General features: G+C 45.3%; 1 protein-coding gene across 1 annotated transcript in view; it reads left to right on the top strand.

The window, feature by feature from the left end:
* Positions 1-1,163: 1,163 nt before the first annotated feature.
* Positions 1,164-12,966, top strand: part of LOC134530727 (WD repeat-containing protein 27-like) — a 75,206-nt gene continuing 63,403 nt past the window's right edge. Inside the window, exons 1-3 of the mRNA XM_063365848.1 lie at positions 1,164-1,214; positions 7,186-7,327; positions 7,878-8,002. Of these exons, the coding sequence (XP_063221918.1) occupies positions 7,294-7,327; positions 7,878-8,002 (159 nt within the window). The 5' untranslated portion in view covers positions 1,164-1,214; positions 7,186-7,293. The remainder of the gene's footprint in view (positions 1,215-7,185; positions 7,328-7,877; positions 8,003-12,966) is intronic.

The following is a 12,966-nucleotide window of genomic DNA, read 5'->3' as shown; positions in this document are numbered from 1 at the left end:
CAGTATGTGCGGACTTATACTGTGGCCGTTATCGACGTTAAGGATGCGTCAAATAATCGCGGAGCTACTATGCTGCAACGGCTTATGCAGTCAATGACGTTAACATGTAAAACAGTACATACAGTTGAATATTCTAAAGTTATTGGCAATCTAACCTGTTAAAAACGTTAATGCCCCGAAATGTACGTAGGCCCGACTAGATGAGAACATGAAAGTCACCGTCACTTATTACAGCTTGAAACAGTTATTACGTGGTTAGATTGCAAGATAGATGTTACACAGTTAAATAAGATAAATCATAAATATGTAGATTAACGAGTTAGAACTCGACACACGAGGCTGGCTAAGAGCTTATGACAAATGATGATTAACTGGCTTCGAACCCTGAAAACTGCGTAAGACTCATTTACGCTGTCCGTCTGCTCAGGACATGAAAATTACGTAGTAAATAGAAACCTCCCTGTTGGGAATAAAAGCGTTAAGTTATGAGTCGCACGAAATGACGTACGACTGAGTGGGGTCAGGCGCAGAGCTGAAAATAGGATTTAATAAACTTACACTATGGTGATGACTTGGACGTGACGCGAAATCTGTAGGCTCTGCGTTCGCGGAGCGACCGACCCCTGTGAGCTCCCGACGGTAACTGAGCGCGAGGGCGCCGCGTAACCTCGCGCCAAGACACGTGAAGCGCGGGAAAACAGCTCCGACCAGTTTTGGACTTAAATGACGTATTTGACAATACAAGATCATTTAACAATTGTACATAATTTTGCTTGAATTAATTATCTTTTAATTGTTATTAATTGGGTTGTTTTTAAAATAAGTATTAATGATTTAATTTGCGCATTGCCACACCCGGCCGGGCACTGTAGTCGACTTGGTGTTCGTAAAGGTGCACTTTCACTCATTCGGTGGACATCACGCTCGGGTGTGTTCGATGCACTTAAGAGTAAGTGTTGTTGTGACCAGAGGGAGCACCGGCTGTTGGCGTCAAAACAAAACTCCCATTTAACACAATGTTAATAATGGGAACTACTACTAGCTCAGGTTGTTCGCAGGCCACCGTGAATTTTACTAAGCCGACGTAGAATAAAGGTAAGTTACGAGATCTATTTATATAACCACGGTAGGGACCAAGCTTTACCGCTGCAGGAGGTGTGGCATCAACACCATACTGTTTGCGAGTGATTTCGCAAGGAAATATAGTTTTTGCAGTAAGTAACTATAGTTTTGGCCCAAACATTTAACCCTATTTGGTCTGTTTTGATTTTATAATGTTTCTGTCTTTGCAATTAAATTCATGCTATGTTATATTAACTCTACGAAGGAATAAAAAGCGTTTTTACTCTATGTTAATGATTAAAAACAAATGAGTTTCCAGGCGCTAAAATTGATCAAACACAAACTTAGGACCTCATAATAAACGAAACATAGACAAAGAAAATAAGAATATATGTCGGTTTTGTTAGATGTAATTATACTACTAGAGGGTTTTAATATTTTTTGAGTATTATGGCGTATATTAAAGTGAAATCTACGTTCGAATTCCCAGCATTTTGCCATTGTAGAAAATGCATTCCAGTCTTCAAAGAAAAGTATTTGCTATCTGTTGCCAACACTGGAAGAAAATTAGTAGTTTGGGATCCTGTTGGGCAAGAGGTACGTTATGTGATTTGAAAGCATAACTTTTTAGTAGGTATCTTTCTGCATGAAAAAATAAAATCAGAAATGAAATGTAGATTATTATTTGATTAAGTGTTTATGTATTAACTTTTAATACGTTTAAGCAGAATAGAGGAATCTAACAAAATTATTTTTGATAGTGTCTTTCAAAAAAAATTAAATTCCGAAATGCTTTTTTTTTTACTTGATGACATATGTTTTTAATCTTTCTGCAATAAGGTGTTTGTTTTATACTTTTATATCTGTGTTCAATTGAGCTTCCACCCAAAAACAAGGAGCCCTTTCCTCATGTCACTCTCCGTTCCCTTTAGGCTTTTCTCCATTGATCATTCACACCTCTTGCTACCAACACCTTTTCCTCCAGCCCATTATACTTCCACCCTGCCCTCACCCAGAACAAGTGCCTCCCTCTTTCTTTTTGTCTCCACTCCCTATGTATCTTCCACATATGGTCTCTCCTCCCGCTTTACTTTCCTCTACACAAGCCTATCCTTTCCCAGCTTCACTCCTTGATCACCTTAAGAAAAAAAATCAGCCTTTTCACCCTCATCTTCCTTGTAAAGTTTCTCATCCCAGCTCCGAGATTTTTCTGTTGGCCTATGCATCTCCTTTCTTGCCCTTTCTTCTCTTCTACACATTTACAGAGCTCGCTACCCTTTGCTGCGCCTACTTAGAATAGTTAGCCGTATGTTTACCATTTTATCGAGTGGTTAGGTTAAGTTTATTATTACTAATACTATGCTATCATCAGAATGGTCAGTTGAGTTAGATTAGAAAAATTTCAAATACTTAAAAATAGTGTGGATGGTTGATTAGTCTAGTTAAATTAAAAATACAGTAAAATCATTTGAACTGTTTCTTAGTAATCACCAATTCAGAAGTAGCTAAATTTTACTAAACTTCCCTTACTATTTTATAGTATTTTCAATGTAGTTAAACCAACCAACCGTTGACACAATTCCACAGTATTTTTAATGTAGCTGACCTAACCTAACCAACCAATCTCATGTTTTTACGCTATTTTTGACGTGATTACGTCTAATAAATCGATGAACGCCGGCTACACGCACGAAAAAGTGTTCCACTACGGATGTCCCACTACGGATGTGTTCTGTTTGCTCATTGTACGCATGCGTGGCATCTCTCTTCATGCTCATTGTACGCATGCGTGGCATCTCTCTTCCACGCGATTGGAACAACCATCGATTTGACTTTTCAATCATATTTTCGTCGTTTGAATTATTAATATTATGTAATTTAACGATCGTCCACCGATTTTCAGCACAATCGGTACGGTTATTTAAAAGTAATGTTGAAAATTCAAATATGTTTTGAACCAACAATGGTGTTTTACAGTTACACATAATAATTCAAATTACACCTGGGATCTTTTGCACAATGTTTTAAAAAATATTGTAACACATTATAAATAAGTTTGGTGTATTTGGGATGCGTATTTGTTATAAAATCGTGTTAATATTATACCCCTACCGTGAACAAAGTTTTTATAAATATTTATATATAACACTAGCTGCCCGACCCGGCTTCGCACGGCTATACTAATGGAAAAAAATTAAGCCACATCTCCCATTTGCAGTAATGGTAAATAAAAAAAATTCATTGAAAATTTATTACAATGCTGTATAATGTACCGGAGAGAAAATGAATACCACCGATGGTTTCCCGACTCGTGCACGCAACGTACAACTGATGTACCCGTACTTCGCTACGGCAGTCTACAGGCAGATCACTCTTGCGCCGCTCCTTATACATGCCCCTCCTTGTGGGTACGCCACTGCCGCGCCATGCCCATTGCCATGGAGATGCAAAAGGCATGAACAATGCAAAATACTGTTCTCATGCAAAGTACCCACTGTTGCCTGGTTTTAACCACCTATGCTATGGGATCTAATTTTCGGAAAATGTCATCCTGCGTAACATAAGGAACATTTCTGTGAAGTTTCAAGTCTGTAAAATATATATACTTGAAAAAAAAGGGCAATTTTTGATATTTAAAGTACTTGCAAAATTTCAACGGTGATGAGGACTGCACTAACAATGAAATAGCCGTTGCCATAGAGACGAATGAAGCATCAACAAAGCAACAGCCGTTGCCATGGTGATTTCCTACCAAAAACTGGAAATAAAAAAAAAAATTTAGGGGTGGACTACCCCTAACATTTAGGGGGATGAAAAATAGATGTTGGCCGATTCTCATAGATACCGAATAAGCACAAAAAATTTCATCAAAATCGGTCAAGCCGTTTCGGAGGAGTATGGCAACGAAAACTGTGACACGAGAATTTTATATATTAGATTTGAAACTATATTACCTTAGTATGGCCTTTGAATATATATACTGTATAGAAGTAGCCAGCCCAGGTTAAAATTTCTAATACGGTTTTGAGGTAGTTGGTTAATTCACCGCCGCAATCGCCACCATCTCTAGGGCATCGACTTGTGGTGGTCCCTAGCGGACAAGTGTCGAACTCTTCAAACACCCCTTCCCCTCCCGTTGAACGACATTGAGCTGCAGTGAATGATGGATGAGGGGTGCGGGGTATGACAGCAGGCGACAGCGCTGCGCTCTAATGTGTAAATAACAACTAAGACGATACAGGGCGTTACGACAGCGCACTGCAGCGGTGAAGTTCCCAAGCTGCTCATCATACGCTTCTGAAAAACGTAGAGTAAATCCTATCCACTCGCGACTTCTATACAGTATATATATTCAAAGGTATGGCCTCGTGGGCGTGTGGTTAGCGTAACTAACTCTTAAACTAAAGGTTGCCAATTCAAAACCCGGCCGCTGCGAAATTTTTTTTTTGTACTTGTAAAAATAAATATGGCGCACGCAACATTTCAAAAGTAATAAATATATTTGAATTAATTAATGCAAATAAAAGTAAATTTATTAATTCAATTGCACATTTCATTTCACTCCTTTGTATCCATACAAAATAGTTATAATTCAATAAAAATGATTCAATTTTATTCATAAAAGTATGCAGAGGTAGATTTTATCATACAAAAGATTGAAAAATTAAAAAAAAATTCTTCCTCAAAGAATATAATATTTTTAATGCCTAAATGGTTTGGTTGCAAAAAAATATTACGGCTCATTCTCAGGCCGAATATGATATTTTCTTTTCTTCTGGATCAATCATTTCATCAATGTTTTGTTATGACGTTGTCACGTTAAACTATCGTCCGTAAACCGACTTTACAGACAACCAATTTTTTAATGTACCTAACATAGCCACTCGTTAAAATGGTAAACTACTTGAAGTATTTCAATGCCGTCTTAGAGAATAACTGGATAAAATGTCAAGAAGCATTTTATAATTTTTATTTCTTTTCACTGAAAATAATCTCTTCAAAAGAATTACCAAAAGAATTTAAAAACAAGAAAATATTGAAGTTAAAATTATTGAAATTGCTGTACTATTAAAAAAATAGAGTTTTAGCAATTTTCAAACAATATTTACTTGTTTAAAACTTCAAAACCACACAGTTTTCATCAACTTAGAAAAGTACATATTGATTAAAAAGCATTATTTTATTCAAAACTTACCATATTTACTCTGAATTTAATTTTATTTTGAAAAGACCATCAAAAAAATGTAAAACATTTGTAAGAATTTTTGTACGTCCATGTATTAAATAGAGATTTTTTTTCTGGTGGTGGAGGGCAGTAAGGGGTATGAGATATGGATGGTAGGAGGAGAGGGGGAGACACTGGCCTTCTGTGATGGTAGCAGTCCTTGGCTTGGCTGGGGTATGCTGCAAAGTAGGATACCAATAGGGAGGCAGTTCACGGGCAGTGGCTATGTTTTATTATTAAACATGCATTATTTTTATTGACCACTGATAATGCACCGTAGGTTTGCACACATCCATTATTTAACAGTATTAGTCCTACGTACCATCTCACCCATTAAGTGCTCAATCATATTACTCACCATCTTGCCTTGGCATTACCGCTAACTTCTTCACATGCAACAGTGGCAGTGACGAATCCAGTGGGAGGCGGGCTTGAGGGGCTGAAGCCCTGCTATATGATTCCAATATACACTAGATAAAAGAACATTTTATGTGGGGAAAAAACAGTTTCAGAACACACGCCCCTTCTTTTCGAACTTCTGGATCTGCTACTGGTCTGGTGTCAAGGAGAATGGAGCAGGAGGGGAATGTTTGCAGAAAGTGGTTTACTGTGGGAGGAGAGATGACAGGCAGAAGTTTTAAAGGTTTGGAGGATATAAAGTGGGAGACAGTGTTTCTTGGTAACAACCAGGATGGAATGGATTGAGTTTGAGGTGAAAGTGCTAGAGGCGAAAGGGTTGTGGAAGTTAAGAAGTACATATATTAAAATAAGTTTAATTGAGGTGGCACCTCCATGCCACTGGATAGATACTGAGGATGAGTTTCTTTGAAGCCCAGCGTAAAGAAAAGTAAGTGCCATTTTGAGGCCAACACAACTAAATTCTACAAATTCATCAGATTTTTAACTTTGTTTTATTCGTGCCTAATAAATGTGTGTTCTCATGCAAAGAATCAACATATTTAACATGCATTTTAATGACTATCCTTTGGACAGATTATACTAAGTTTAGTAAGTTAGGTACCATAAGTATTGAAACAGTCTCCCATTAGGAGTGTGCATCATATCAGGCTCCTGCTCTTTTCACATAAATCTCCTGTTTTATTTCTTTCACCAAAAATTTGACCCAAAGCTTCATTATTTTATCTTTCTTTCCAATACCAACTTATAAAACACTTTGAATCACACACAGTATGTGATAGGTAGTGATTGAGTGGTCAAATCGCTTGCCCCCCACTAAGGAGATCAGGGTTTGATTCCAAGCAGGGTTGAACCTGCATTTTTCTCGAATGGGAAACATAGTGCGTAGGTGCATCGAGCTCTATGACATGCAGCCCTTGGTCAATGTCAAAGCTAAGTGGCAGGTGATGCCTTAAGGCTCCCTTGGTTTTAGACCTGATGCACCCAGTCTGGCGGTCCACGTAACTACAGCCAGGATGAGATGCCAGGTTTAAGTGTGACTGGGCGGAATGAGTATGATTTCATCATCTATTTGCTGGCATGCTATTGTTGCAGAATCATGCTGGACAAGGCCAATTGTCATCAAGTGGTGAATAACAAGAATGTATAATTGTTTCAAGTTTAGCTTGTTTCCTAATGATTTTTTGAGATTCTCTTTACAGGGTTATTACTTAATGGTGTACATACGTAGAAAATGTGAATGTTTCCCATGGCTTGTAAACATGGAGTTTGATTAATTTGCCAGTTTCCCCAACACCTGCACTTCATCGCGGCTCTATTGTAGCGTCTTATTTCATGCTGTGTTCCATTTTGACCAGCACCTGCAGTTGGTGGGTGTTTTACCTTTGTTGTTATGTTCATGACCCCTAACATAACTTGTGTTTGTTAGTGGTAAGAGTGTTACAATCTCTGTCAGTGCACATGGCTTGCGCTCTGCCCAGGAGGTGTTTCTGACCGGTCACGAGCAGTCGGTGTCCGTACTGAGCCTCTCCCCGCGGGACGCACTGCTCCTGTGCTCGTGTAGCGCAGAGAGAGTTATTGTGTGGGACATGAGCAGTCTGGACCACAGCCACCCTTTGACAGGTGAGCCCATGACTGGTTTTAACTACCTAGTTTTTTTTGGTTTATTTTTAAAATTTTCGTACATTTACTGGAAAATCTCAATGGTTGGTTGTATTTTTCTTCTGCTTTAATACAATGATTTTTTTAAATTATAAATATAAAATTATATGTAGTCCTGTGGGACATGGAAAGTTTTTACACTCCACTTGTCTTTCACTCTCCTTACTGCTAAATTTCAAGATCAAATGCCTATTAAGTTGCTCTTGAGCTTCATGTTGGCATTTCTTCACCTAATTCTATCTCCATGCAGTTATTGAAATTTTTGAAGGCCCCAGCTGTAGAAGCTCTTAACGCTGGTGTGTACGATTGTGCGAATTGAAATTCATTCTGTCCATGAATATTTCTAGGGAAATTTTAATGATCAAGTAGTATAAGTATTCATTCAATTTTTGGTGAAAAAATAAGACAATTTAATGTAAGTAGATGAACATTCAATCAAAACATTTTTACACATGAATTTGATACTGATGATCTTCTAAGTTTTACCCGGATTGATTTGCAATGATTCCAGAGAGCATACCAACAGGCGTAGAAGTCGGGTTAGATTTGGGCTACATAGAATTCTGTGGCTTCAGTTGGGACAATAAATGGCTTGCCTTATACAAGGATAAAGAGCTATGGATCCTAAAACTTCAGGTAAGCTTATGTGTAATCACAGGAATTTATCGTGACTTCCTTTAGCACAGTACACTGGGGCTTTTTGCTGGAGTACGAAAGATGAAATGAAAGATGAACAAGTAACTGAACACTAATTTAAATACTTTGCGAAAAAAGATAAGCCTAGTGGACCAAACGGTATATGTTTATGTACATATTATTTCCGACAGTTTTTCAAATTTTGTATTAAAATTTATTTAATTTATATATGTGTATAGGTACATAAGATGGGGTATAATTACTATGAAAAGGAAAACAAATGTTAAATTATATATTTTATGGGTGCTATGAATTACTTTTTGTTTGTTTACGCTGGATTTGTACAAGAAAGATACTAAAAAACATACTCATCCATATATTGCATTAGCTAGTGTACCTACTGTCGCCCTACCGGTCCCTGCTACGATTTTGCCGCTGCTGAGGGCGCCAACTAGCCTAAGTTTAGACCCTGTGGGCCAGTTCACAGGTAGAGCGGAGATCCTCGGGGTCGTGACGTCGCCACGTGGCTGGCAGGGAGCTGGATCGGTAGAGGTGGTGGTCCGGTGAGGGTAGAGCTGCTCAGTTCCCGGCGGAACTGTTCACTTGCGGGCGCGACACACAACTTGCCTGGTCCAGGTCTGAAGCTCGACTGCCTGCATTCCGCATCGCTGCGCGTCACCCGGAGCCCGCTTCCCGCAAAAACGTCCCAAGCGCAGCAGGACTCCTCACGCCGCGAACTACCCCCCCCACCCTAGTGAGGCGACGAGGGAACATAACGACCTGTGCGAGCGAAGGGAGCACTTGGAACGACGTCAAATGCCCCCCCTTCACTGAGGCCGTTATGCCCCTCGAAGCCCCATGTCACACGCATTGCCTTGGGGCCTGTTCCCCACCAATGTTCGGAATGTATCTGGAGGGTTCTCTGCTCGGGGTTTGGCTGTCAATGATGGGGAGAATGGACCGGGCATCCAAAGGGAGGAGGGTCATTACATGAAGGCGTGGTGCATCAGGGTGTGGCGCTCGGTTGATCTTCTCATGTGGGTTTTCCCATTCGTAGTCCACCAGGTGTCGTGGGGCTACACGGACTCGGGTAGAGCGCCTCAGTCCCTCGTGTCTGGCTTCCTCCGGGATGCTGGACTCCCCTTGACTCTCCCGTTGCGGTTCGACTTTATCCCTGTCTCCCGTTAGGCCGCTGGGTGTAACTGCCGTTGTCCTGGGGCTGTTCTCGCTGCCCTGTTCCACCAATACTTGCCGCGTGTTGCATGGACGTCCTTCCTGAGATGGTCCGGTTTCGGATTGCTCTGGCTCCTCCATGTTCATCCTGAACATTGAACTGCCCTGGCTCGCGTCCAATGGCCAGCGTGGTTGATCCCATCCGGGCCATCCTGGTGAACTGGATCGGGAGTCGTCGTCTATTCCATCAGGGAATGTGATCTGCGGATGCGACACGAGGTTGAGCAGGGTTGGGTCGTCCCCATCGTAAAGTTCTACGGACAATCCCTCTGGGTCCAGCCGATCCATCAGGCTCTCGAGCTCGCGTAAAGTTGCGCCGCTCGAACGGAGCACGGGGTGAGCAGTAGATGGGTGTTGGTCTGATGGGGACGCGGTACGAATGGTGCTTAGGTGTTGAGCTGATGGGGACGTGGGACAAGGAGTAGTTAAGTGTTGATCTGATGCTGATGTGGGACGAATGGTTGTTGGGTGTTGGTCTGATGGGGATGTGGGACAAGAAGTGCTTGGGTGTTGAGCAGCTGGGGACGTGGGGTGAGCAGTGGATGTATGCTGGTCATTTCCACTGTCCCTGTCCCCTGCTGGGACAGTTGGGGCGCCTGTGGGTGGGACGAGACGCAAATCATCCCGGTGGATCTTTGTCGACCTACCGTTCGGGAGTCGGATCAAGTAAGAAGTGGGCCCTAGACGTCGCAGTACCTCCCGGGGGGCGGCCCATTTGGGGCTCAGACCTGTGCAGTAGCGCTTGCTGCTAGACGACAAGTGGTGACACCGGGCATACACCATTTGCCCGGGCTCCAATGGCGTCGGTGGATTTGGTGATTGTGGAGTGCGCGTGGCTAGGAATCGAGCCTGGTGTTGCCGTGCCTCTTCTCTAAAGTCAGTGACAGGGGGACGGGTGACAACTCCTGCTGCTTCTGCGACCCGGAGCTCTCCTGGTAGGGCGAGATTCTGCCCATGAAGCAGTTCAGCAGGGGTGTGGCCCGTGACCACATTGGTCCGCCGCCGCAGGCAATAGAGCAGCTTGGGCAGGTGGAGGTCCCATTTGGAATGGTCTTCCCCCAGACGGAGGCGCAACTGGATTTTTATGTCCTGGTTGCGACGTTCCGTCGGGTTCGCCCTGGGGTGGTAAGTCGGGGTAGTGTGATGCTCTACGTCCCATCTGCGGCAGTCGGCCTTCCACCGCCGTCCTGCGAACTGTGTCCCGTTGTCCGTTAGTAACACTCTCGGATACCCATAACGGGGGAAGACCTCATTGTCCATTAGGGCTGCTACTGTCCCTGCTCGTACGTTGGATACGGCGAATGCCTCCGACCAACGTGTGAACACATCCGTGACCACGACGAGGAACCGCTTGCCCCGCGACGTGCGAGGGTAGGGGCCCATGACATCGAGGGCTACTGTGTGGAATGGTTCCTCCGGTCGCCTGGGGCGCTGTTGCTCAATCCCATCGGCCCGGCGGGCCTTGCGCTGCTGGCAGAGCTGGCAGTTGCGCACGTATTCCCGGACATCCCGTGCTATGCCCGGCCAATGGAACAGCTTCCTGATCTCCCGTTGGGTCTGATCTGCTCCCGGGTGGCCTGCTAGGTCATGGTTGTGGAAATACTGCAGCACCAGCTGTCGTGCAGTGGGGGGTACATGGGTCTGCCAGGTGTCCATGTCACCCGGCACCCTGCTCTGCAGGACCCCGTCCAGGTTGCGCTGGTGTGGGAGGGCGCGTTCACCGCATGCTGCCAGGTTGCGCTGCGTGTCTGGGTCATCCTGCTGGGCCAGTTTAACGTGATCTACCAGAGTGGCCAGGGTGGGCGATGCCTCTGCTTGGACCGTGGGATCCGCTCGTCCGATGACGTAGAGTGCCGCTGGAGGTGATGCTGCTAGACCGGTAGCTGGCTGGTGGGACGGTGGCATCAGGTCATCCCACCCTTGAGTGTCTTGGAAGATGGTATTGGGGTCTGGGTGACGGGACAGCTCATCTGCCAGCTGGTTCTCTCGCCCAGGGATGTGTTCGACATGAAATGTGAAGCCCTGGAGCATGAGTGCCCAGCGGGTGAACTTTGATTTTCGTCCCTGAGCGGAGTCCAGCCATCGCAGACACTGACTATCTGTGCGCAGGGTGAATGGTCTCCCCTCAAGGTGGTGCCGGTAGCGTTTGAGGGCCCACACCACCGCGAGACACTCCTGCTCATTCACGTGATAGCGTCGTTCTGCGGGGCCGAACTTGGCACTTGCATACTCTGCTACCAGCCGCTCCCCATCATCACCCACCTGGTAGAGAACCGCGCCCATACCGTCCTGGCTGGCATCCGTCTGGACAAAGATGGGCTTGTCTGGGGCCAGACGTGACAGGTTGTGGCACTCGCGGAACTGTTGCTTCACTAGGATGAGTGATTGGTCCGCTGCTTCTGTCCACCGGAACTTTGTTTTCGGGGAGAGAAGGTCCGTCATGGGTGCGGTGATTGTGGCAAAATTGGGAATGAATGAACGTAACCAGTTTAACAGCCCCATTAGCTTCTGGAGCTGCTTCCTGGTGCGGGGCGCCTGTTTACTGTCAATGAGGCTTAGCTGTTCGGGGATGGGGCGGTAGCCCTCGGCGCTGACGATGTGCCCCAAGAACTCTAGCTCACGGGCGCCGATGTAACACTTGTGTGGCGCGCATGTGAGTCCGTGTGTGGCGAGCCGTTCGAGGACCAGCGAGAGATGGTGGGCATGGTCCTCCCACGTCCGTGACCAGATGATCACGTCATCCAGGTACGCGGTGGCAAACTCGCCAATGTACCCGTCCAGGACGCGGACCATCATGGTCTGGAATGTCGCGGGGGCGTCCTGCAGCCCGAACGGCATCGCGCAGAACTGAAAGCGCCGCCCATCGGGCGCCGTGAACGCGGTCTTGGGGCGATCCTTGGGGCTTACTGGGACTTGCCAGTACCCCGACTTCAGGTCAAGTGTCGAAAAGATGCGGGCGTCTCCTAACCTCGTGAGGGCCTCTGAGATGTTGATGAGGGGTGGTGGTGCGGGGATGGTGAGGTTATTGATTGGCTTGAAATTAACACAGAATCTAAGTGAGCCGTCTTTTTTGTCTGCCATTACGATCCTACAGTTGTATGGGGACTCGCTAGGCTCTATGACGCCATCGCACAACATCTCTGCTATTTGCTCCCTGATGGCAAGTAGTTCGCGGGGCCCAAACCCGAATGGTTTCTCGTAAGGCGGAATGTGAGGGATGGTGGGGATGCAATGCTCTGTGACATTGGTTCGGCGTAGTTGGTCTGCTGCGGAGAACACCTGGGGCTGCTGCTCCAGGACTGTCTCTAACAATCTGTGGTACTCAGGGGGAACATTGTGGCGGAGATCAGCTAGGCGGGGGGGTTCGGCCCGGGAAGGGGGTGGGGTGTGCCTCAGCCCATATACAGTTCGGCGGCCCCTGGTCCCCACATGTATCCTCCCTGCGCGGACCTCAACAGTGGCGTCCTCTTGCACCAGCCAGGGTAGCCCCAGGATGAGGTTATCGTGAAGGTCCTGTACAACCAGGGCACTGGTGCAGCTCACAATGTCTCTAATGCCAATCCTTACCTGGGCACGCCCAGTCGTTAGCGTGCTAGTCCCAGTAGTGGCCAGCTGGATGGTGTTGACCTCCGGCACAAGGTCCCCCTCAGGAATGAGGTGGGCCGCGACATAAGTGTGTGTGGCTGCGGTGTCCACTAGCGCGGCTATGGACTGCCCATTCAGCTCCACTG

This window comes from Bacillus rossius, chromosome 3, assembly GCF_032445375.1.
Source record: "Bacillus rossius redtenbacheri isolate Brsri chromosome 3, Brsri_v3, whole genome shotgun sequence".
Lineage (NCBI taxonomy): Eukaryota > Metazoa > Arthropoda > Insecta > Phasmatodea > Bacillidae > Bacillus > Bacillus rossius.
The sequence above is the reverse complement of the archived record's forward strand: the minus strand, read 5'-3'. Positions and strand labels throughout refer to the sequence as shown.